General features: G+C 49.0%; 1 protein-coding gene across 8 annotated transcripts in view; it reads left to right on the top strand.

Annotated features, from left to right (window-relative positions):
* The first annotated feature begins 4,243 nt into the window (after positions 1 to 4,243).
* Positions 4,244 to 25,715, top strand: part of CFAP65 (cilia and flagella associated protein 65) — a 34,590-nt gene continuing 13,118 nt past the window's right edge. For 5 of the 8 annotated variants that reach the window (XR_012507175.1, XM_074364319.1, XM_074364318.1 and 2 more), the window contains exons 1-17: positions 6,816 to 8,771; positions 12,917 to 13,019; positions 13,535 to 13,701; positions 13,891 to 14,090; positions 14,386 to 14,531; positions 15,004 to 15,226; positions 15,595 to 15,860; positions 16,214 to 16,414; positions 16,645 to 17,004; positions 18,444 to 18,581; positions 20,107 to 20,352; positions 20,932 to 21,156; positions 22,093 to 22,251; positions 22,487 to 22,637; positions 23,084 to 23,212; positions 24,359 to 24,572; positions 24,883 to 25,011. Coding sequence is in view for 7 of the 8 variants with exons in the window: in XM_074364319.1 (XP_074220420.1) it covers positions 8,506 to 8,771; positions 12,917 to 13,019; positions 13,535 to 13,701; positions 13,891 to 14,090; positions 14,386 to 14,531; positions 15,004 to 15,226; positions 15,595 to 15,860; positions 16,214 to 16,414; positions 16,645 to 17,004; positions 18,444 to 18,581; positions 20,107 to 20,352; positions 20,932 to 21,156; positions 22,093 to 22,251; positions 22,487 to 22,637; positions 23,084 to 23,212; positions 24,359 to 24,572; positions 24,883 to 25,011 (3,323 nt within the window). In the remaining variant the exon portion in view is untranslated. The other 3 variants (XM_045512134.2, XM_074364324.1, XM_074364323.1) reach the window with 3 other exon arrangements.

Below are 25,715 nucleotides of genomic sequence, written 5' to 3'. Positions count from 1 at the left end.
TTAAACAGGATGGAAAGTCACAGAATAATGGTGTTCATTTATTCAGAACATATAATGATCCAGGCACTGTGCTAAGTTCTTTAAATCTTTTCTCCCACTTAAACCTCACAACCTTTGAGGTAGCTGTTAGAGTTTTCTTTGTTTACAGAAGAGGAAGCTGGGTCTTATAGAAATGAAGAAACAAGATCAAACACCTGAGAGCTGGTGGGATTGGGATTCAAATCCACTCTGCTTTACTCCAGAACTTCTTAACCACTCCATTGTACTGTCCTCTCAGGGATGACCTGATTTCAATTCATGTTTCAGGGCTTCTGCACTGGGGTGGGTGAGAGAAGAGGAGCTAGAAGGCAGGAGGAAGGGGATGGCCTAGTCAGCTGGAGCTGTCCATGGTGCTGGTCAGAGGGATGTGGAGCTGGAGAGCCTGTAAAATATGGTATAGGGGAGCTGGGAGAGCTAACACAGAGAAGGAAGCTGCTCAGACTAGAAGGAAAGAGCAGTGAGATGTGGTGACAGATCCTCTACCAATGAGGATGAACTAGAGGGAGAGACACTTTAAATTTTGACTTAAAATAGACATTTATAGGTAGGATTTATCCTCAGATCTCACTTGCAACCAACACTACCCAGTATAGCTATACTCGTTGTTAAAATCCAGAAATACTTTGACACTAGTTGGTAAATAATAACTGACTGAGTTCTCCACTGCTGTGGCTGCCCTCCCAGTCCCCTCTCCACACCACCAGTCTTCCCCACGAGCCAACATCTTAAGGGTGGCACAATGTGGGCTCCCGGGACACAGCTCTGGCTCTAAGGTCCCTAGTGTCCATTCTCATAGGTCAGTACCCATACCCCACCAATTGTTAAGTACTTTGAATATTAACTTGTTTGCTCCCATTTTACAGATTGGGGAAAGTGACGCTCTGGAATGTTTAATAATCTGCCTGAAATTGCTCAAATCTTAAATGGTAGAATCAGGACTTGAACTCAGCCTTTTGGGATTAAGCCTCATGTCCTTTTCCCTCCATCCCTCTACTGTTGGCCTGTGTGCTTATTCACCATTTGTTGGGGACAATAAATAGAGATAGCAAGTTATATAGGGGTTTAGGGTTGGTACAGGAGGGTTATAAAACCCATGGGGGTCCCAGGCAGAATGAAACTCTTTCCTTTGAATTCTCTTGCCATATGGCAGACTCCTCCCTAGCCTCTTGACACTTTTCAGGCTGGAGGTGCCGTCAATCTCTTGATACACTCTCCCTACCCCCAGCAATTTTAGGGGACCATAGCACTTTAATCAGAGAGTACTCTAAGCCTGCTTCTAGGTCCAGCCTTGAAACACCTCAGTGGCCCTCTTTTTTTCTTTAACTTGAAGTATAGTCAGTTTATAATCTTGTGTCAATTTCTGGTGTACAGCATAATGTTTCAGTCATACATATACATACACATATTCCTTTTCATTACAGGTTATCATAAGACATGGAATATAGCTCCCTGTGCTATATGGTATAAACTTATTATTTATCTATTTTATATATAGTAGTTAGTATCTGCAAAGTTCAAACTCCCAATTTATTCCTTCCCACCCCCATCCCCCCCTGGTAACCATAAGTTTGTTCTCTATGTCTGTGAGTCTGTATCTGTTTTGTAAATATGTTCATTTGTGTCCCAGGGGCCCTCTTAACTACGATCTTCTCTCACTCTTCCCCTGTCAGGCTGGGCTTAGAAGATTTACCCTACTAATTTTGGAGGTCAGGATCTTCTGTGGGAGGATCCACCTTCTCATCTTCCTCCCCTACATCTTGGTATGTAGACTTGATTTCAGAACCAACACTGGAAAGGGAGTCAGAGTTGCAGGGGAAGGAAAATGGGAGAGGGCTTTACAGGTACTGAAAATAGGTTGACTTGCCAACTGGACTGCAGATCACTCTGGCATCTCTTTTTGTCTTTCTTCACCCTGGAGTAGCAAGGCAGCCTCTTTCTTGAAAAAACAAAAGAGGAGGACGTAGAGAGGAGAAAAACTTCCCACCTCCCCAGTGTGCAGCAGAGAGGCTGGAAGGTGGTAGGAGGGGAGGGTGCACAGAGGGCTGAGTGGCAAAATTATAGGGCCTTCCCACTTGGTGAGTGACCTTCCTGTGTGTGTGTGTGTGTGTGTGTGTGTGTGTGTGTGTGTGTGTGTGTTTGTGTGTGTGTGTGTCTACCTTTGTTGATTGCCTACCACGTGTCAAATACTTTACACATGACTGATTACTCAATTCCTACATCAGCATTTTGATAATTATCCCCATGTAAAAGATGAGGCTCAGAGAGGTCATGGAACTTACCCCTGGTCACATAGCCAATAAGCGGCAGTCAGGGTTAATCTCAGGTCTGACTGATTTCCCAGCCCAGAATTTTATGGGAGATTTGGGGTTATAGGGGGAAAGTTTAGAAAAGACATTTTTGTGTATGCTGAAGCCCAAATCACTGAGTTTACTTTATCTTTATTACGTCTGCCACCCCACTCCACCCCCCTGCTTCCAGCCAGGAGGATTGGAGTCTGTTTCCTACCCATCCTCCTTCCTCCCTTTCTCCCACATCCTAGTCCTCATCAATTTCCTGAATCATCACCCACCCTTGTTTACAGCCTTGAACAAAACAGCACCTCGTTGTCTTTCTTGGGTCCATAGAGGATACAGTCACCAGGACCCAGCACTCATTATTTCCCACTGGTTCTGGGATCCTGAAATGAGGGACTTCTGAGGTAAACTCAGCTTCCTCTTCCCTCCTCAGGTTCAACCCTTTGCCACATCCCCTTTCATGCTGTTTGCTTCCTGGGGCAAAGTCCAGCTTGGGCCTCTCCCTGGGAGTCTACCATGCCAGTAAAGGTCATTCACCAGCAGAGCTCCCAGGAGGCACTCAGAATTCCGCAGAAGTGGAGCCACATGGGTCCTACTAAGAATCCCCTCTCACTGTCCCAAGCCCAGAATCCACCAAGGTTCAGGCAGACCAGAGCTTTGCAGGGACACTCCTTCACTGAAGAGGCGTAGGGACATGTGGCTCCTAGGGTGGGCTTTTCCAACTCTTTGGGGTCTTCTCGCTGGGATTCCTGAAGCCACCACCAAGCCTTGCTCCCAGAATCACTGATCCCCCTATTCCTTTTTGGCCTAAGAATAAACAAACAGATCCCCTTTCCTATTACTAAGGTCCAGCTGAGTCAGGCTGAACATTTCAAAAAGAGCTTAGATGAAAACAAAAAGGAAATCATTATACTACAAACAACGTAAAAGTGGTAATGTCCAAAGTGCAGATTTCAGATTCTGAGAATAATGTTAAAACTAGTGAAAAGCTCACTGAGTTCCACGTTCCTTGATCCCAAGAAAACTCCAGAGCTAATTGTGCTGGCATAATCTAATGGGCCCCCTGTCCTGCCTCTTCCCTCCAATCTGGCCAGCCTCTGGCCATGTGATCTCCCAGGCCAACTTATGTGACTTTGTCATCTTATTCTTTCAGCTTTCACAAGTAAATTCCAACTTTCCCAAAATGAGAGTTTATTTTCTGGGTTTATCCCTTCAGTCTCTAAGATCTCTCCCCCAACACCCACCTCCATCACTGTCCTGGGTAGAGAAACATCTTTAATTGCCCATAAATGAACTTTGAGATTTTCAGCTTCACCCACCTTAGGAGCCTTCACCAAATGAGACTTCCCACCAAAGGACATAAGAACAAATGAACCAGTGGGCTTCTAAAAATCCATATTATGTGTAACAATGCCTTCTTCATACATTCACCTTCAGATCCCTTCAAAAGAGTTAGCTTCCTGCTGGGCAGGAGGAAATGCCAGGAGAAAACCCCTAGGACACATTCTTTTCCGTCTGCAAAAGGAATTCATTTGCAAAGCAATATGCAAATAAGAAATAACTACGGACTGCTTTTAAGTTAACAATTGCAATCCCCGAGTGAAGTTTCGGTTGAGATTCTGACCCTATGTCACCCAGGCGTATCGAGAAAGAACAGCAGCTATTCCCACTCGTGTGACAAGTTCTTGGAGAAGCGTCCTCCGAATTTGGTCGTCAACTAAAGTACGATTGTGGGGACGTCACAACTATGTCTCGACTGGTAGAAACCAGTTACTACTAGCAGGAAAAGTCTGAGAATAAAAATAAGGTACGCATTAAAGTTGGGCCGTGCTTTCGCCTTCTCTGAACCATGACTCATTCGGGTAGCCGTCGTTGCCCTGGGATACCGGGAGACGCCATGCTCTGCGCGTCCTGTATCTATAGAGACGACAACATGGCGGCGGTGTGAGTTCAGAGCGTTGGTTCCAGGACCAGGGAAGCGGCTCGAGAGGCCAGGGAAGGTATCCGTCCTGGGAGGCCGTCTCCTTTGGGAAGTCGTGGCCAGGGGTCCCCTCCATGTCCTTCAGGGTGCCCCGTGGGACTGAAACTTGGACGAGATCAGCCTGGGGATCTCAGAGAAAGGAGGAACAGCTCTAAATATATTTTACCCCTTCATTTTACCTATTTCTTCCTCCCTCTACTCAACGACCTGTCACTTTTTTCCCTGATCATCTTAAGGACTTTTAGGTTGGAAATTAGGTAAATAAAGGGAGCCGTTGATATATTTTTAAAGATCCTCAAGATTAGAAAAATGGATAAAAACAACACCTCCCTTTCCCAGTGTCCTTACAATGATTGCAGATGTGTGAGTCTTTTGGAAGAGGAGCACGGGCTAGTGTGGAAGTTATCATTGTTAATTATAGTAACATAGGTTTAGCTAGGGCTTTTTCTAATCCTTTATTTCATTCAAGCTTCACATCAACTTTGTGAAATAGGACAACCCTCATTCTACAGGTAGGGAGCCTGAGGCTCAGGGAGATGGAGAAACTTGCCCATCTCAAACGAATCTGAGTAGATGCTGGAACCCAGATTTTCTTGTCCCAGGACCAGTGCTCGCTTCCCTAAGCCCCAAGACCTTGAGATGGACAAGCTTTCTACCTTGTCTCTCATTTCTCCTACATGTGTTGATTGGAAATTTTTTCAGAGTGCTGAGGCAAGGGCTATCTGTAGACTTCCCTAAGGTCACAGGCATGAATGAGGCAGGGAAGTACTACAAAGTTGTCCAGTAGCAGAAAAGTAATGGGATCGTCCTCTCTATCTCCTCAGCTTGCATTTCCTTGATTCCATCTGAACGTCCTCTTCACAGTTGAAGGTAGGAGCTTTGCCTGTCCTGTCTGGTGCTTAACACTGGTACACAGCACTCAGTAAATGCCTTGTAAATGAATGAATAGGTGAATGTAAGATAGGATTTGGACATGTTACCAATTAGGAAAAAGTGAATCAACAGAATCTTTCTGTTCTGGAATGAGTGGTGGGGAAGAGATGGGAGAGTGTCTGATAGAAGCAAGGAAATTTCTAAAGAGTGACCATAAATAAACTTGTTTACTAAAGCATGGTATGTTGTAATAAGGAGCCCCAGACTTGAAAAGAGATATTTTATGCCAAATAAAAGACAATTCACATCTAATCATAAATTGTTATAAGGATTAAAATACCTGTGAAGGACTTACAACACTGCTTGGCACGTGATAAGTTCTTAGTAAATGTTTTTAGAAGTTGTTATTATTCTTTAGATTGTTACTCAAAGAGGTGGGGAAGAATACCAAATAGTCTTAAAAATATACATATGTTCAAAAGAGTATTACATTGATGCTGTTCAATATGGTACCCACAGTTCAGTGTGTGTGCTGAAGGAAGCCTGCTAAAGGAAGGGGGATTTGAGGAGATGGAGCCAGAGTCAGTTTGGGACCCTTGTGTGTCCCCTAGAGCAGGGCCAAGCACCCCTTTGAGCATTTGGTGAAAGCTGTGGACACTCCCTGGAAAAGAGCACATGTCCATACCCATGACATTTTGCGTATAATTTGCCTATAACATTTACATATATATTTGAATATAATTTCCAGCTGCAATCTATCAATGGATCCCTTTGCTTTAGAGGTTGATTCACTTATCCTTGCATTGAGTCATTAATTCAGTGAATGCCTACTTTAAACTTGGACTACAGATCATGTACTGACAGAAGAAACCCAGAACCTTCCAGTCTCATTTGCCTCTTCTTTGTCCTTTATTCCTCTTTTTACAGAAGGCAACACACATTCAGAGGAAACAGAGAGTAAAAGCCAGATAAAGGTAATGCATATGTTTCAGTAACACTCACTGGGGACTTGCTGAGAAATGCCAAGTGTGGCTGTGGAGAGCAGGGCTGCAGGGGCCTCATCCCCAGTTCCCTTTTCCAGGCACCTTTCCTGAATGGTGAGTCTCTAGGTTCCCAGGAAAAGCCCTAGATCTTGTACTCAGGCTCATTCCTCATGGTACCACTTCACAAATGTTGCCAGAGCTCGGAAGCAGGCACTTGTCTGTGACGTTGATAGCCATGGCGAGTCTACTCCGTTGGTCTCTCTTTTTCATTTCCCTCCTGTCTCCCCTCTGGTCTCTTCCCAGCTTCCATGTGGCAGGAAGTCCTGGCTTAGCCAGAGTGCTTCCCTTGGTCTTGTGTTCCAGGCACCCAATGCTCATCGAGGCAGCCCTAAGCCTCTAATGAGGACTGGGGACAACGGGGACTACACCATGAATTCCGGATCATGCCTGAGTGCCAGCACAATGGCTGTGCCCACCATCACTGGCAGTAGTGCAGCCATGAGTGCCTGCAATAGCAGCAATGCTAGTGCCTGTGTGAGGACACATGTGGGGCGGGTGGAGCGTGGTGCAGCAGGGCCGGGCCAGGGGGATGGGTTTCAGGGCAGTAGGGCTAGGAATCTGAGAGGACTCTGCTCTCCTGTCTAAACCCCAGCAGTAGACCCTGCATATACCAAGCCCCATGTGGAATGGAGTGGTGGTAGTCCTGAGCATGACAGTGGAGGAGAGGAGGACGTAGGGAGATGTTAGTCGGAGGCTGATAGAGTAGCGAGTGATTCTCTCTTCTTTCAAAAAGCTCCTCTGGTCTTGACCCTTAGGGCTTTATGTTTGTCCAGTGGGTGAAAGTTGTTTACTTTTTGCAGCTCTTGGGGTTCTCTCTATATGATAGCACAGGGCCAGAGTTGGGGGATGATTGTCTAGGGGTGTGACTATGGGGTATGACTGTGCAGTGTGCGTCCGTGTCGTGTGTGAATTCTCACATCTCCTAAGACATGATGGTTGCATTTGCCTCCCTGTGGACTGGGAGTCATCCCACCCTGCCACCTGTGCCATTCCGGCCCAGTTTGCTCTCATATTCATTCACTGCACTTCCTATCTCTGCTCTGAGCTGGCAGGTGATTGGAAGGTGGGAGGAAGGGAGAAACCAGGGTGTTTCTCTTCTTCCCTCTCTGCTTTTGACAGTGTCTCCATCAGCAACTGCATCTCCCCATGATGCCAGTCCCCACCAGACAGACCTCTGGGCTCTGAGAACCCCACCACCTCACCTAACCTACATGTGGTAGCAGCTTCTTGATTTTGCAAACTTTGGGGTTACTTCACTATCCTCTGGTTGTGCATTAAATTCCTTGTTTGAAATGCCTGGAGTGGCTTATGTTTTCCTAGTTGAGCCCTGCCTGATGCACCAACTGATTTATAATAAATTATCCTTGCTCACCTATGTCACCTTTCCTCCATGGGCAAATCAGGCCATCTGACACACTCTGTAAATGTTGAAACTGAAATGTAAGCTCCAAGAGAGGAGATTTGTCAGTCTTGTTCACTGTTATATTCTCGGCACCTAGCATCGCAGGTAGTCAACAAATATCTATTGAACAGATAAATATGTATCTGTGTTATGTAATGATATAAAAGCAACACTTGGTTAAAGATAAAATAAAATGGCAGTGAGTTGAGCATTCATAACAATTATTGGAAGGAAGAGGCACCTGATTCATTCTCCCACCATCTTGCTGCCCCAGGGATTTTTCCATCCCTCTCTCTACTCAGATAGATAGGGTTTAGGGATCAGCCCATGAAAGGATTTCCCATTACAGACCGGAAGCATTGGCATAGTGTACTTCTAGGATCTTTAGGAACAGTGCTTAGAGTGGCCCCAAAGTCAGGGCATGGGATGTGGGTTGGTCATAGGCAAATTGGCTCTTTTCTCTGCTCCACCAGCCAGGTGAGAGGTGGGAGAGAGAATGGTGGAGTATCTTGTGCTCTGGAAGAGTGCCTGGGCTGGACCACTCAGCTAGGAGAGGCTTCTGTAGGATGGGGAGGAAGGGGTAGGATGGGGAGGAACAGGAGGAGGAGGCAGCACGTGAGTGGAACAGTATCTGAAGATGCACTGAGGAGCAGAACAGGCCAGCTAAGTCTACTAAAGAGTACTGGGTGGAATGACCGTTGAGGCAGCCCAGGGAAGGCTTTAGGGTCAGGGTCTCAGGGAATCTAGTTGGAAAACCATTCCAGTGATCTCCGAAGAGGTAATATCTGACTCCAGGGCCTGCCTGCCTGTCACCTTTTCTCTCCAGAACTTCCTCCAGGGGCAAGGAGGGGTGTAATTCATTACTTTCTGGAGATGGGGAGGTATTTGCCTATTTTCTGGGTCTTTGAGTCATACCCCACTTTCTTCTCCCCCTTCTCCCTGACAACTGAACAGCCTGACATCTCCATGGACACTCAGGTGTGCTTCTCCAAGAAACAAGAAAAAGTGAAGAAGAGGGTCATCTGGGGCATCGAGGTGGCTGAGAAGCTACAATGGAAAGGCTGGGAGCTGGGAAAAGAGATCACCAAGAACCTGGTTCTGAAAAATCTGTCCTTGAAAATCCAGAAGATAAAGTACAGGTACTAATATGAGGGATCAGGGACCAAGCTCCTGGGCCCTCAAGTCCCCAAAGCAGACACCCTTAAATTTTTTTTAATGTCATATAAAACTAGAAGAGTGTATGAAACATGTACGGTTTGCATAATTGTTGAAAGTGGAACTCGTGTGACCAGATAAAATAATGGAATAATAACAGTGTCTGAAGCTCACCTTCTCCCTTAAGTGTCCCTCCCCTCTTGGAATACCTTCCCCACCCATAAAGGTAACCATTAGCCTGACTTTCATGATAATGATTTTTTTACTTTTCTCAGAAGGATTTACCACTTACGTTTACATCCGTAAATGATATAGTTTAATTTTACCTTCTTATGAACTTTATATAAACAGGATAATATGGTATAGTTTAGCTACTCTTTTATTTTGTTCAATTATGTTTGTAAAGCTCATCCACATGCAGATATAGTTCATCCTTTTACATCACAGTATAATATTCCAATGTATGCTTCTATGTATTCGTCCATTCTTTTGAAGGATGTTTGGTTTGTTTCTACATTGGGACTGTTATCAACATTAATGTATAGATCTCCTACTGCACAAGTTTGAGTTTTTCTAGGATAGATATGTAAGAGTAGAATTACTGTGACTTAGAACATGTACATGTTTGCTTTTTGTAGATAAAGCCAAACTATTTTCCAAAGTACTTGTATCCATTTACATTCCCACCAGCCACATATGAGCATTCCCATTCCTCTATATCTTTACCAACAATTGCTATTGTCAAGGTTTAAAAATTTTGCCAATAGTGGTAATTAGTTATGGTTTTAATTTACATTTCTCTGATTACTAATACAGTTGAGTATCTTTTTGTCTGTTACTGGCCATTTTATTTGTGAAATTCATGTTTACGTTTGTGTCCATTTTTCTATTCGATTGTCTTTTTAAAGTTTTAAAAATTGATTTACAACATTATATTAGTTTCAGGTGTACAGCATAGTGATTCAGTGTTTTAATAGATTATGCTTCATTAAAAGTTATTACAAGATAATGTCTATAATTCCCTGTGCTTATCCTATATATCCAATATATCCTTGTTGCTTATCTCTTTTACACATAGTAGTTTGTATCTCTTAATCCCACACTCATATCTTACCCCTCCTGCCTTCCTTTTTCCCATTGGTAACCACTTAATCACTAGTTTGTTTTCTATACCTGTGACTCTGTTTCTGTTTTGCTATACACATTCGTTTGTTTTATTTTTTAGGTTCCACATATAAGTGGTATCATACAGTATTTGTCTTTCTCTGTCTGACTTATTTCTCTAAGCATAATATTCTCTCTGTCCATCCATGTTGCTGCAAATTGATGAATTTCATTTTTTTTTATGGCTGAGTAATATTATATTGAGTGTGTGTGTGTGTGCATGCACGTATATATAGCCACTTGTCTGTAATGGACACTTGGGTTGCTTCAGTAACTTTAGTGATGCTATGAACATTGGGGTGCATGTTATCTTTTCCAATTAGTGTTTTTCTTTCTTTCGAATATACATCCAGGTGTGAAATTGCTGGGTCATATGGTAGTTTTATTTTTAGTTTTTTGAGAAGCTCCCATACTGTTTTCCATGATGGCTGCACCAATTTACATTCCCACCAATAGCATACAAGGGTTCCCTTTTCTCCACATCCTTCCTAATACTTTTTATTTGTAGACTTTTTGATGATAGCCATTGTGACGGGTGTGAGGTAATATCTCATTGTTGTTTTGATTTGCATTTCTCTAAAAATTAGCAATATTGAGCATCTTTTCATCTGCCTGTTGGCAATCTATATGTCTTCTTTGTTAGACTGTCTTTTTTTAACAGAAGTTCTTATCATGGGTACTAATTCTTTGTCAGTTATGTGTTGTGAGTATCTTCTTTTACTTGTGACTTGTCGTTTCCTCTGTCATATCTTTTGAAGAAAAGAAGTTTTTAATTTCAAAGGAATCAAATGTACCAATCTTTTTCTTTGGTGTTTGATACTTTTTTAAAATCTTGCTTAAGTTCTTCTCTACCCTTGCCTAGGTAATGAAGATAGTCTCCTATAGTATCTTCTGAAGATGTTATAATTTTGCCTTTCATGTTTGTCTTTTATCTTTATGGAATTGATATTTGTGAACGGTTTGAAGTAGGGATCTGGTAACATTTTTTTCCCTCAACAAATGTCCAATTGTCCCAACACCATTTATTGAAAAGTTCATACTTTCCCTGATGATCTCCCCACTACTGATGTGTATCTTGTCCATATATATATATATATATATATATATATATATATATATATATATGGATCCATTTCTGAACTCTGTTCTGTCTCCCTGCTCTAATTGTCTCTCCCTGGACCAATATCATCTTGAATAGATCTTGATTATCTTGTAATGTAAGTTCTTCGACATCTTTCTTATTCAAGATTTTCTTAGCTATCCTTGGCTCTGAACTTTCACACATACCTTCAAATCAGCTTATCACACATACACATAAACAATTTTTGAGATTTTGATTGGGATTTAGTTGAACCTATAAATCAATTTGGGGAAAACTGACCATTACAAATTGAGTCTTTCAGGAACATTGTGTATCTGTATTTACTTAGGCCTTTTTTCCTGTCTTGCAATAAAATGTAAAATTTTCTCCATAGACGTCTTACACATCTTTAGAGTTTTTCCCAAGTGTTTTATATTTTTGACAATGCTAAGTGTGATATCTTTTAAAGTTGTTTCATTTTCTGCTTGTTGCTAATATTTTAGAAAGTCATTTTTAAAAATATGAATTTTTTTCCATAACTTTGTGTCCAGCAACCTTGGTAAATTCTCTCATTAATTCTAATAATGTATTTGTTAATTCTTTTTTCCATGTGCAAATTCATATCTTGTATGAAAATGGTATTTTTTCCTTCCTTCAAATCCTTATATCCTTTCTTTCTTTGTCTTTCCTTATTGCACTGTGGAAAAGGAAAGTGCTGAACAGAAGTGGTTGTAGAAGGCATCCTTGTTTTGTTCAGGGTCTCAACGTGAAAGATTCTAGTGTTTCACCGTTAATTTGTATGCTTCCTGTATTTTTTTTTTTTTTAGACTTTATCAGGTTAAGGAAGTTCTCTCTTTTTCCTAGGTTGCTTAGGGTTTTTCTCTTAAACATATGTTGAAGTTTATCTAATATTTTTCTTTATTGAGATGACCATTTGATTTTTTTCTCTTAATTTGTTAGTATGGTGAATACATTAATTGGTTTTCTATGTTAAATCAACTGTGTATTCCTAGAATAAGCCCAGCTTGGTCACAATAGAGTATTCTTTCTATACACATTGCTAAATTCTTTTCACCAATATTTTGTTTATGGGTGATACTGGCCTGTAATTTCCCTTTTTTCTCATAACTGCCAGGTTTTGATAATAACATGATGGATTCATAGAATATGTTGGTGAGTGTTTGTGTTCTGTTACTGGGAAGATAAGGCTAGAATTATTGAATGTGTGGTTCAGCCTGCTGTGAAGCCATCAGTTCTGTCTCCTTTGTGGGAAGGTTTTTGACTATGTCTTCAATTTTTAGGATAATTTTAGGTAAGGTGACTGTAAAATTTATTGTATAATTCTTGAGTCAGTTTTGGTCAAGTATAATTAGGAATGTATTTATTTTATCTAAACGTTAACAATTATTGGTATAGAGTTTTTGACAATATCATCTTCTTATTAGTATTTTTGAAGTCTGCAGTATCTCTAGTTTTGACCCACCTTGGAACTCTACAGTTCTGCTGAGGTCTCTGCTTGGAAAGGCATCCCTGGAATCTCCATTCACAGCTTTGGTTTCCCCCAACTAAGGGCTCAGGGATGTGGTTAAATCAGAGCAGCCTTCCCCATCCCAGGCCCTACTGACCACCATGTGCCCCTGAGGTACAGGTGCTGCTCCTCTTGCCCCGTATCTTTTCATCCAGCGCTGTGACACCCGGCGTGAAGGTCTGCAAGAAAAGGGACAGGATGAGGGAGACAGGTCCTCCAGTGACAGAACCCCTGCGTTTTCCCTTCCACAGTCCCACGGACTCAAGCCTGCTTGGCTTTCCAGGGTCTTCCCTAATCTTTCTGCCCCTTCTAGTTTTCTAAACCTCAAGTGCTTATCCCCTGGCTCTCTCCCACAGGCCCCCCAAGACCAAGTTCTTCTTCACGGTCATCCCCCAGCCCATCTTCCTGAGCCCAGGCATAACCCTCTCACTCCCCATCATCTTCCGGCCTCTGGAGGAGGTAAGGTCGGTCGCCATGAGTGGAGGGCAGGGAGGATCACAGGCACCTTGGAGCAGGAGACAAGGGCAGAGCAGCAAGGAGCTCCCCTACCACACTCATATCCCACTGGCTGTAGCCAAAACTCTAGATTGGAAAGCCCTGGAGAGGCTTAGACCCTAAACTCATTAGATAGAGGGGGCTTCCCAGTTGCACGTTGGTGGAGGAAGCCTGTGTTACTGTGTTGGCCATCAGAAAGCCCTGGATTCCTTGGCCTCTTCCTGTTCTCAAAAATGTTCCCCCAAATATTCTGTTCCTCACAAAAGAGGTCCCATATCTCTGAGATCAAGACAGTGCTGGAGAACAGGTAACTGACCCTCTTCAGAGACTGAGATGGAGGACCATGGCCCAATCCAGCCCTCAGTGGTTGTGTTGAGGGGATGGCCAAGGGCAGGGCAGGATGAAGTGAGTGGTTCTTGAGTACCACCCAGGTGCCACTGATCAGCGACCGCCTCTGCCTCCCCGCCCCCACACTGCAGAAGGAGTACACGGACCAGCTGTGGTTTGAGAAAGCAGAGGGGATGTTCTGTGTGGAACTGAGGGCCACCCTGCCTTGCCACAATCTGATCTGTCCACCGTCCCTGCAGTTGCCCATGTGTGCCATGGGGGACATGGCCGAGGCCTGGTTCTGTCTGGACAACGTGGGGTGAGGGGAGTGGTGGAGGCTCAGAGGTGGGAGGGGTGAAAACTGTGAGGAGGGTCCCTGGGAGCAGGAGAGACCGGCATGTCTGGTGGTGAAAGTGGGTAGGGGGTTCAAGGGGGCGTCTCCGCCTTTCTAAAGCAGGGGCAGTGGTCAGAGTGAGCCCAGTGGCTCTGACCTGCCCACTCCCTCCAGGGACCTTCCCACCTTCTTCATCTGGGAGTCCCCCAGCCCCTTTCAGATGCTGCCCACCACGGGGCTGCTGGAGCCAGGCCAGGCCTGCCAGATCAAGGTGACCTTTCAGCCAATTCTGGCTGTCATCTATGAAGTTCAGGCCACGTGCTGGTACGGCGAGGGCAGCAAGCAGAAGACCAGCATCCGGCTGCAGGCTGTGGGTGAGGCCCGGCCTCTCACCTGTCCCCAGAGCCCCCCTGCTGCACCTCCCTGGGTCTCAAAGCTTCAGTGTGCCCCTGCTCCGGCCTGCACCCCACCCTGGCCTGGCCCACATGGGACCTCCTCCAGCCTCCTGCCCTCCCCCGAGCCCTGCAGGCTTTGCCTTTTCTTTTCTTTCTTTGGTGTCACAGACTGGTGTTTCCCTGGAGACACCTGTCTTCTTTGAGGGCTATTTAGCTGGGGCCACAGAGACCCTCCTGGTGGGTTTCTCCCCAAACCACCCCATCCCTGCCCTAGCTAAATGCGCACAGCTGCTGGTGAGCATAAAGCAGAAGCGCCCGGAGGACCAGGATGTCGAGGGCTTCCAGAAAGTGTTGCACTTTGGCTCTGTTGCTGTGGGCTGCACCGCTGAAAGGCAGATCAAGCTGTATAACCCGTCAGTGGTATGCGTCCTGTGCATATAGGGGAAGTGGGGGCAGGGACCACAGGGCCAGGTGCTCTTAAAACCCACCCCCTGTACAGAATGCTACAAGCCCCACGTTACCCTTGTCTGTTGATACACTCAGGTGTCAACAGGGATCCCCTCTCCTCTCAGCTGGGAGCTGGGCTGGGATATACCTTGGCCCCCAGAGCAACTCCAAGAGCAGCCCTAAGTTTATCCTGGTGCCAGGATACAGCTAGCTTTTATGATACCTTTGGGAAAAGAAAAAGGTGCCCCCTCTGGGTGGTCCCAATGCAGAGCACCTGGCTTGGCCCGTTCCTTCCTCCTGAGGGTGTCAGCCTCGCTCCATGATCAGAGTTGACAAGTGGGGCACAGGTGGGACAACAGGTGCCCTCACCCCCTCGGCTGGGCACTTTGAGACAGACTGCCTCACCCTGTGACCTGACCCCTCCCGCCTCCACCTGGCCCCACAGGTAAGCGCCCCCTTCAGGATCGAAGTGGCTCCAGACATGCTGGCCAAAGACCAGGTCTTCTCGTGCCCCACGGCCCATGGCATCGTGCCCCCGGGAGAAAAGAAATGTGTGTCAGTGTTCTTCCACCCGGAGACCCTGGACGCCAGGACTGTGGACTACTTGTCCATCATGACCTCTGGCTGTGCCTCCCAAACCCTGCTCAAAGTTGTTGGTTTCTGTAGAGGTACTGGCAACCCTAGGACCCTGCACTCCCTCTGGAGACAGGAGCAGCCCATGCCTATGGTTGGCAAGTGCCTGCTCCTGAAGAGTCCAGCGCCTTCCTGCCCTCAGCCTGGGTATCTGCTGCCCCCTGGTGGGCTCAGTGAGGAATCAGTTACGGACACTTGGAGATAATGTTGCCCTGCTAACGTGGTGACCTGGAGGTCTTCTCAGGCCGCTGGGGCTCTGGGCTTTTCCAATCCAGTCTTCTCTCTCCAGGCAGTGCCACCTCCCATCAGTGGTACCCTTTCTGAGACATCCTCGGGGAGGCTGATACCCCAGCCCCACCCAGGTGGCAAAGCCCACTCACAGGGCCCCATCTCCTGTGCCCAGGTCCTGATGTGTCCCTGCAGCACTACTGCGTCGACTTCAGCTGGGTCAACCTTGGAGAGTGCTCGGAGCAGTGCCTGTGGATTGAGAACAAGTCGGACTGCACGGCTCACTTCCAGTTCGCCATTGACTGTCAGGAGAGTGTCTTCAGCATCAGACCTGCCTTCGGGACCCTGGTGGGCAAGGCCCGCACGACCCTGCACTGTGCCTTCCAGCCCACTCACCCCATTATCTGCTTTCGGCGGGTGGCCTGTCTCATCCACCATCAGGTGAGCTGTCAGGGAGAGGTGAGGAAGGGCCCAGTCTGATGCCCAGTGATGAAGACAATGTTTGGTGCTCAGTCCCCAATATTCTGGAACTTCTGGAACTTTGGGGCTGAGTGGGCCAGTCTGGCCCTGACTGCTGCCAGGGCAGACTTTACCGCTGCTGCTGCTGCTAATGGGCTGGGGTAAGGGGATTGGACCTCACCCCATGCAGCAGGTGTGGGGCAGAGAGCCTTGAAGTGATGACCCCAACCCAGGCCCCTGGAGAAGGTGTTACAAATTGTGCCCTGACCAGCTGGTCTGTGGCCAAGGTGGTGAGTAGAGGCCGAAATCTAGCCTCACACAGACAAATGTCACAGGACCCACTGTTCCTGGACCTGATTGGGACCTGCCACTCGGACAGCACCAAGCCAGCCATCCTGAGGCCTCAGCACCTCGCTTGGTACCGCACACACCTGGTGCGGGGCCTGACGCTCTACCCCCCCGACATCCTGGGCACGATGCTGAGGGAGAAGAAGCTGGAGCAGGATAAGAATGGAGCCCTGATGATTCCCATTGAGGTTCGCTGGGCCCCTCTGGGGTCCCCAGGGGCAGGCTGCCTTCCCCAGCTTCATGCCCTCTTCTCTAGCATTCTTGGGCATCCTGTGCTCCAGAGCCCTGGGGGCACTTTTAGTAGTCGGGGGTGATATGTGTGGAGCTCTTGTAGCCTTTTCCAGAAAAGAGCACGTAGATGAGGGACAGCAAGAGGAATGGCAGCTGGGCCCCTGCCCACCCATCTCTCCCTATGCAGGACCTGGAGGACACACCAGCCCCACAGTATCCCCTCATCCCCCCCATGACCGAGTTCTTCTTTGACGGTACCAATGACATGGCCATCTTCCCCCCGCCCGTCAGCATTGAGCCTGTTGAGGTGGATTTTGGTGCCTGTCCCAAGCCCGAGGACCCCAACCCTGTCCCCCTGTGCCTGATGAACCACACCAATGGCAAGATCACTGTGGCCTGGACATGCAGGTCTGACTGCCCCTTCTGGGTGACCCCCAACACCTGCGATGTGCCCCCACTCAAGTCCATGGCCATGCGCCTGCACTTCCAGCCGCCTTACCCCAACTGCCTCTACGCCGTGGAGCTCGAAGCCTTTGCTATCTATAAGGTGTGTGCGGGCAGATGAGACAGGGAATGTGGGTTCTCTGCCTTGGAGCCTGTATGGCAGGGTGTGGGGTTGGAGTGGGTGATGGGTGTAATGGAGGATCCAGCCTCTCTGTCCCAGGTTCTGCTCCCTCTCCTCCTTGTCTTCTGGGCTAGACTGCATGCTGGGTGGTTTGTCTCTCCCAGGCTTGTGGCCTGCCTTGGCCGAGGGGCTTCCTGGCCCATCTGGTTATGTCTCACTCACATGTGCCTCCCACCCTCCCTGGAGGGAGGACTCAGGGGAGCTCAAGCCCCTTGGAAAATTTTAGTGCACAGGGAGTAGTTTCCTGGGGCTCCTGGCTTCTCTCTAGTCCCTGAGGTAGAAAGTGGTCCCTCTAAAGGAGTGGTGGGTAGGAACTAAGGCCTGGAGGGTGGAGTCAGGGGCACCGGCTATTAGGGGAGGGGCTTCTAGCACAACTTCCTATGATCAGGGAACTGGCAGTCCCAGCCAGCCTCAAAGTCCCTCCTCATCTCGTCAGTCCTGCCCTTTCCCTCCCTTCTCAGCTCTGCCTACCCTGTTCTCTCCCAGTGGAGGGAAGAGCAGAGCCATGCAGTCAAAATCAGAGCCCTTACCAGCTATGTGACCTTGGGCATGCTCCTTAATGTCTCTGAGCCCCGGTCTTTTTATCTATAAACTTAGGATCACATCCAAACTTTTAAGAAGTTTTTCAAAAGCTGAGTCTTCAGTTGCCACTAATATCTTGGCATTCGGGGGACATGGAGGTTTGTGGGAATGAGGCTGTGGACACCTGTCTTTGATGAGCCCATCAGACTTTTAAGTTACAGGCTCAAGCCCTTTGCTGTTTGTTACACCAACCACCCACATGTGGCCGCTGAGCACTTGAACTGTGTCTAGTCCCAACTAATATGGGCTGTAAGTGGAAGAGACCTGCTGATTTCCAAAACTTAGCATGAAAAGAATGCAAGATGTCTCACGCATCACTTATATATTGATTATATGTTGAAATGAAAAGATTTGGGGTCTACTGGGTTAAATAAAATGTATTATTGAAATTAATTTTACATGTTTCACTTTGTCGATGTGGCTACTAGAACATTTAAAGTGACGTTTGTGGCTCACACTTGTGGCCTGCTTTATATTTCTATTGGCCAGTGCTTCTCTGGGCACATTCCTGCAGAATGAATGCTGCTTTCACATCCCAGCCCCACCCTCATCCTGCTGCGAGGATTACAGAGCCCGAGTTTGCTGAGTGTTTGGTGCAGAGCCTGGCACACAGCGGGAGGGACTGTTATGACTGCTGTTGTCCGTGCTGTCTTCCCAGGGGGCCTCTGCCTTCTGTGCCCCATGTAGGACTCCTGCAATACAGTGCGGGGTGGCAAGCCAGGGTGCCCCACAGGTCAGACACAGGACTCAGCTTGTCCATGGGTCCGGCCCTCCTGCAGGTCCTGCGGAGCTATAACAACATCGAAGAGGACTGCACCGTGTGCCCATCCTGGTGCCTGACACTCCGGGCGCGGGGCCACAGCTATTCTGCTGCCTTGGAGCACCACATCCCTCAATATTCCCTGGATGCCCCCAAGGTGAGCGTGGCCCCAGCAGCAGTGGGAGGTGGGACAGGGCAGCCTGGCCTCTGCCAAGGCCTACATACCCTTCTCCTGTCTCTAATGGTCTCAGAAACTTGTCCAGCACCCTCCCTGGCCATCCCAACCTCCCCACCACCAGCCCCTGGGGCTCTGTACCCATCAAGGACTCTCTCCTGGGCCACGACACTGGGAGTGGGGAGAATCTGGGGCTTGGACTACTGGCTCCCATCTGCTCCATCTGAAATTCTCCCCAATCCTCTAACACTCAGGTTTGAAATTCTCCAGCTCCTTCATTTGCCGTGTTTACTGAGTTCCTGCTGGGGATACAACCACCCACCCCGTGAGCCCCTGCCCTTGGGGATTATCCAGACCTGCAGAGTCGCAGAGCCAGCCCCTTGGCTTAACCCAATCCTCAGGGAGTCATAATTCCCAGGCTTCACCCTTGGAGGCCCCATCTGACTTCAGCACCAGGATGACACAAGGTTTAAAAACACAGATCCTGGAGCCAGATGGCCAGCTTCCAATTCTGGTTTCTCCTTCGAAGTCTCTTCCCAGCTTCTGTTACCACTGCAGGTTTTTCATCCGTCTGCACTTACCCTCGTGCCTCATATTATTGCTGGAAAGGTGCTACTTTTCGATATTGTGCTTGGGGACGATCTTGCCCCTCCTCCACTAGTTACACTTCTGCTGAAGGGTGACCCTTTCTAAATCCATCCTGACTGCTTAGGGTTCCCTTCTCACTGACTACCCCCCCACCCCTTTCCCTTGGCTAATTCCTCCCAGTGGTTTGTGGCCTTTACTGCAGTCCAGCAGATTCTGGGCCCCTGTGTCCCAAGCCACCTCTGCCCCCCTTCCACCCCAACTCATGCACATGTGCTCATTGCCCCAGCAGGATGGGGCACCTGGCTCAGTGATTTCAGCCTTGTGTTTTGTCACCAGCTCAGCTCTGGTGCTGTCCACACTTTAGATGCTTTAGGAATGTTTGGCAGCTGGGATTGCTGGGGCTTTCCTTTCTCAAAGTGGGGTTCCCCTCAGCTACTGGCATGAGAATCATCTAGAAAGCGTTGCTTACCCCAGAGCTTCTAGACCAGGATCTCTGACCATAATTTTTTTATCTAGTCATCTGTTGATGGACATTTAGGTTGCTTCCATGTCTTTTATTGTAAATAGTGCTGCTATGAATATTGGGGCACATGTATCTTTTCAAATTAGAGTTTCCTCCAGATATATTCCCAGTGCAACTGGGTTCTCCAAAGGATGATTTGAGGGCACCCTAAAATGAAAGAACCTTGATGGGGGCAGTCTTAGGGGCCTGAGTTTCCCAGGGCCAGTTCCTGTGGCTACACCATCTCCCAGTCTGGAGGTCTCTGGAGGACTAAAGCATTTTTTGGTTGCACAGAGGCATCTGGGATCTCCTTGGAGACGACTCCACCGAAGCACACAGAGACTTACCCGACTGTATGTATGGGGGAAGGGGGAGTGCATAAATCTGAGCACGGGTCCCTCTTCTCTCCCATCCCAGCTATTTCCTGCAGTGTCCCCCAGTGAACCCTCCTACCGCAGCTTACTCCTGATCAACAAAAGCTCCATGCTGCTGACCTTCAACCTGGCCCCCAAAAGCAGCTCGGACATCTCCCTGCGGCCCAGCTCAGGCCTCGTGGCCCCTGGGGCCCACAAGATCTTCCTCATCTGTACCTACCCCAAGGGCAATTCCTGGAAGCAGCACATTTTCTACTTGCAGTTCAATTTTTGTCCCCAGTATCTGAAGGTATGAGGCAGGAGTAGGGGACTGGGTCCCTGGGAGGGGACCATCGTCTGGCCCCCCTTTTCAAAGTCACATTCTGGGGCTAGTCTCTAAGGCTCCTCTAAGTAGCCAAGGGGCTGTTCCTCCTCTAGGAAGTGGCATAGCAGGGAGAGGACCCCTTGGCCACATCTGGGAACAGCTATCCTCAGGGCCCTGCCTGTCTACCATATGGGATCTGGGACAAGAAAAGGGGTATAGACGTCCCAAAGGAAGGAGTGGGGGCAACACAAGACTCATATCTGCAGGTGGTAGAAGGTGTTTGGGGCCAGGCCAGGGAAAGCGTCCACGGTGTTGGAACTATGTCTGGCCCATGAAATGGTCTGCACATCCTCTCTCAGTCCCTGAGTTCTTTTCAGGAACTATCTCCTGGGCCAGTCATCCATACTCTGCCTTTGACAGAAGCTGCCCATGCCCAGCTGGCAGAGGGCCTTTTGCTGCTCCCTCCAAGGGTGAAAAGCTGCCCACCTGTGGCTTCCTGGACATTTGGGGGAGCCAGGGCTGCAGGGTAAGTTCAGGGCACTGTCCTCCCTTCTCTGACCTCAGGAGGTAAGCATGCAGAGCCGGGAAGAGCCACTGCAGCTGAAGCTGGACACCAGTAAAAGCGTCTTCTTCAAGCCCACCTGGGTGGGCTGCTCCTCCACCAGCCTCTTCACCTTCCGCAACCCCTCGCGTCTGCCCCTGGAGTTTGACTGGAGGGTCTCCCAGCAGCACCGAAAGATGCTTGCCGTCCAGCCCACCAAGGGGATTATCCAGCCCAGTGAGAGCCTTGTGAGTGCCCTGCCACACTGCCAAGGGCTGGAGGGAAGGGCACCCTTCATCTTCACCTTCACCATCACCTCTTAGTCATGCCTATCACGGGTCAGGCTTACTGTGTGTACCCTCCCATTTAATTCAGTCATTTCTTCCAGCCTTCCTACCTTATGAGTAGATATGATTGTTATCATCATCATACCCCCATAGTGCAAAGCAGAATTGAGACTTAGAGGGGATAAAAGCCATTTACTAAGACTCTGCATTAGGAAGTGCAGAACTGGGATTTGCACCAAGGTTTCTAATGTCAGAGCCCAGGGGTGAGTCCACTCTCCATCCATGGTCCCCAAAGCTGTGAGATCACTGGGAGGTGGTGTGGAGCAGCTGAAATTGGGGTCAAATGGGTGACTATTATTAAGGAATGAGGAAGAAGACTCCTAGAGATCCCAGCAGTAGGTCCCTAGAAGGGAGGGCATGGGCTGGGACCCAAACTATCAGACCCTCATCCTTGGTTTAGGGCCTTATAGACTAGTTGGGGAGACAAAACTTGGGCCAAGGCCCACCAGGACACAGTGTCTGTAAGAACCCGGGGTAGTAATCTGCAAGCTGAAAGACCACGTAGACTCTGGAGTCAGCCTCAAGAGTTCCCACCCCAGCTTCCACCAAGCACCCTCAACAGCTGTGTGACCTTGGGCAGGTTACCCCCACTTCTCTGAGTCTCTAGTTTCTCATTAGACAATGAGGAATTAAAATAATACCACTTACCTTGTGAGGATAAAGAATTGAGGGGGTTAGGGAGAGAACACGGTGCATGATGTATATAAGTGCTGGCACAGGGAAACACTCAGAAAGGGTTACCATAGCTTGAGATGCTACAGTGGGACCTCAGATGCCCAAGAGCCTGGGCAGGGGTTCCCAGAGACCCCCATGCAGGGATAACTTCTGTGACCCCAGACGCTGACGTGGACCTTCAGCCCTCTGGAGGAGACCAAGTACCTGTTCCGAGTGGGGATGTGGGTCTGGGAAGCCGGCCTGCCCCCAGACACCAAGCCCCCTGCCACCACCCGCTACATGCTCCGGCTGGTGGGTGTGGGCATCACCAGCAGCCTCTCCGTGAGTGGGGGGACCCTGGCGGGTGGGAGTGGGGGCCAGGGGGCCAGAGCATAAGTGGGAGGGAAAGCCCTGGGGTGTCTGACTCCAAGAAGGCAGGCGATGGGAGTCTTCTGGTCCCCCAGCCTGCACCCCTAGACCTGCCCTTCCTTGGGGATTCTGAGGCCAGGAGTGAGGAAACCAGGGCCATGGGCCTGGGAGAGCCCCCAACTCCTGGCTGGCTGACTCTGGCCCTCAGGCAAAGGAAAAGGAGCTGGACTTTGGGAACGTGTTGGTGAACAGCAAGCAGTCCAGGATACTGGTGCTTCTGAATGATGGCAACTGCACCCTCTATTATCGCCTGCTCCTGGAGCAGAACAGCCCTGAGGTTGTTGGCAACGGCCCCCTCGGTACTCAGGCCTGGGCAGGACTGGGGCCGGGAAGCAGGCATTGAGGGGCGCTGGTTAAGACTCGTTAATCAGACCATGGTTTGGGGCAGGCAGAGCAGGGATTAAAACTTGGTGCTTCCACTTCCTAGATGTGTGGCATTGGTGGGTCCTCTCTGAGCTCAGCTCCCCCATCTGTAAAATGGGGCTACTGGTAGCTTCTACCTTGAGGGGCTACTGGGTGGAACAAAGTGCTTAGCAGGTGCCAATGACACAAAGGTATGTCCCCACTGTCTTGTTCTGGAGAAAGGACTCGACTCCCTATTTCCTGGCTCAAGGCCTTCTCTCTAACCAGCACCATGCTGGCCAGGGGAGGGTATCTGGGATGGAACAAGAGGAAAGGCCAAACCTCTCTGGCCTGCACTGAGGGCCTCCTCTGCCCTTGAATGGACCTGGTCATCCCTGAGCAGCTCTGCAGCTGGACCGCACAGAGGGAAGCTTGCCACCCCGCTCTGAGGATACCATCTGCCTGACCGCCTGTCCCAAACACCCGTCCCAGTACTCCTGGACCGTCAGTTACTCTCTCCTCTCCCACAGAGGTACCTGGACCACCTGGCCCGAAGAGTCAGGGCCAGGAAGGAAAGAGGGAGGGCTGTGTGAGCAGGATGTGGGGTGGGAGGATGTTGAGGATCCAGACAGAGCAAGCAGAGTGGGTGTGAGCATGCCAGGGTGTGCTTTTGTGTGTCTGGTGTGTATGCCTCATACCAATCACATCTGCCTGTGTGGGTGTCCGTATGTGTGGGCCTGAGCTGTGGAGGACTCAACGTGAAGAGTTGAGAGCAGTGCTGATTTACTGTGGGAACTTAGACAAATCCTCAGCTGCCCTGGGCCTCAGCTTCCTCTTTCATAAAATGAGGTTGTTACCAGTCTGCCCCAGGGCCGCCTGGTAGGAGGCCAGGGCTGCACAGGAGATTGGCTAAGAGTGTGGACTTGAGCCAGATTCCTTGGAACTGGATCCTGGCCTGAGCACTTCTTAACCATGTAATCTCAGCAAGTTGTTAAACCTCCCCATGCCTCAGTTTCCACATCTGTAAAATGGGAGTAATAAAGGTTAAAAAAAAAAGTATTGCTATATGTTACCATCTGGGCAAAACTTGAAAACATTGTGCCAAGTAAAAGGAGCTGGCCACAAAAAACCATACATTGTATACTTCCATACAAGGGTTAGTTTTATGTGAAACATTCAGAATAGGCAAATCTACAGAGATAGAAAGTAGATTAGTAGTTGCCAGAGGTAGGGAGAGGGGCAAATGGGGAGTGACAGCTACTTGGTACTGGATTTCTCTTCCAGGGCATGAAAAATGTTCTAAAATTAGTGGTGATGGTTGCATAACTCTGCATATACAAAACAAATCACTGAATTGTTTGCGTTCAAGGGGTTGATTTTATGGAATATAGATTGTCTCTCAATAAACTGTTAATATTAGTTTGACTGAAAACAAATAACAGTGCACATTCAATACAGTGGTTTGTGCAAAGCACTTAGGACAGTGCCTGGTATGTAGAAAGTATCAGACAAGATTTGGCTGTTGTTGGAAGCTTCCCAGAGCCTGGGGGACATCTGCTGCTCCTGACAAATGTTCCGGGGCAAGTTGCTCTGGACCCCTGCACCCTCAGCCTGTACACCTCGCCCCAAGGGAGCTGGAAGGTGAGCCACTCCTCTCTCCCACATCCCTTCCCCTCAGATAACAAGGTTGGGGAGAAGCAGGAGCTGTGTCACGTCTCCCTTATGGCTGTGTACCCCCTGCTCTCCATCCTGGATATCTGCTCCATGGGCAGTGCCGAGGGCATCACCCGGAAGCACCTGTGGCGCCTCTTCTCCCTGGACCTGCTCAACACTTACTTGCAGCAAGACCCCACCCCCTGGGAACTCACCTACAAGGTGCCCACCAGGCACAGGTGAGGGCCTGGGGGAGAGGCAGGACCTGTCTGGGAATGTCCTTGGAGCTTCCGGCCCATGCCCCCAGCACCAGGAGGCCCTATCCAAGAAGGGACACCCTATCTCCTCCCCAGTTCTTGCTCGTTCCCAGAGGGGCCTGGAGAAGGCAAGGATTGACTTGAGGTCTGAAGTGCTGACCCACCCCTGCCCCTGAGTCCCAGATTTTCCAATTCCCACCTGTAGGGAGATGGATGCCAAGCCAGCCACCCCTGGGAGGGCCCCATCCTGTCCCCAACCCTGTCACTGAAACTGTTTCTCTTCTTCACACAGCACCAGCCAGATCCCCCCTGTTTTCACTCCTCTGAAGCTCAACTTCAATTTTGGGGCAGCACCGGTAGATGCCCCACCCTCTGTGGTGCTCCTGGCCCTGAAGAACAGCGGAGTGGTACCCCTTGACTGGTATGGGGGTGTGGTGCTGGGAGGCCCGGGAGACAGGTGTTGGAAGATTTCTCTTGCTGGTGGTGGACCTAATTGCCCGGTGTCTGAAGTGTGTCCCCACCCCATTGATGGGATGTGGAGGCCAGGGTGGGACTGGGGTCACCCAGCAGGACCTGTCACTCGCTGAAATGCATCCATAGGCTTAGAAGTGGTGGATCACCCTGGTGGAGACGGGCAGAGTCATCCTAAGGGCTTAACGAATGAGAAGTAGCCATTGCACATCTGCTGCACGCTAGCCACTGTGCTTCACGAGCCTTTTCTCCTCCAAGCCCCCACCAACCCCGGGGAGAAAAATCCTCCTCTGCTGATAATTTCACAGGTGGGAGGCTAAGGACTCAGGCAAGAGCACTCAGCCATTAGACGTAGAGCTGGGTTCACATCCAGATTTGTCCAACTCCAGACCCCCTGCCTACACCAATTAGCAAGAAGGCTTCAAGGTACCCCTGACAGAGCCCCAGCCCAGCAGGGGCCAGGTCTGCATGGGGGCGAGCTGAGGGTCTCTGGCAGGGAAGGACTGGGCTCTGCTGTCACAGTACCAGTGTCAGGGAGATGACAAGGCTGACCAAAGCTGGGTGGAGGCTGGCCAGAGGGCAGGCTGCACTTCCCCAGTCACGTGGGGCCCAAGCTTGGAGACCTGGGCCGCCAAGGTGGGCCTTTCCTGTGCT

This window comes from Camelus bactrianus, chromosome 5, assembly GCF_048773025.1.
Source record: "Camelus bactrianus isolate YW-2024 breed Bactrian camel chromosome 5, ASM4877302v1, whole genome shotgun sequence".
Lineage (NCBI taxonomy): Eukaryota > Metazoa > Chordata > Mammalia > Artiodactyla > Camelidae > Camelus > Camelus bactrianus.
The sequence above is the reverse complement of the archived record's forward strand: the minus strand, read 5'-3'. Positions and strand labels throughout refer to the sequence as shown.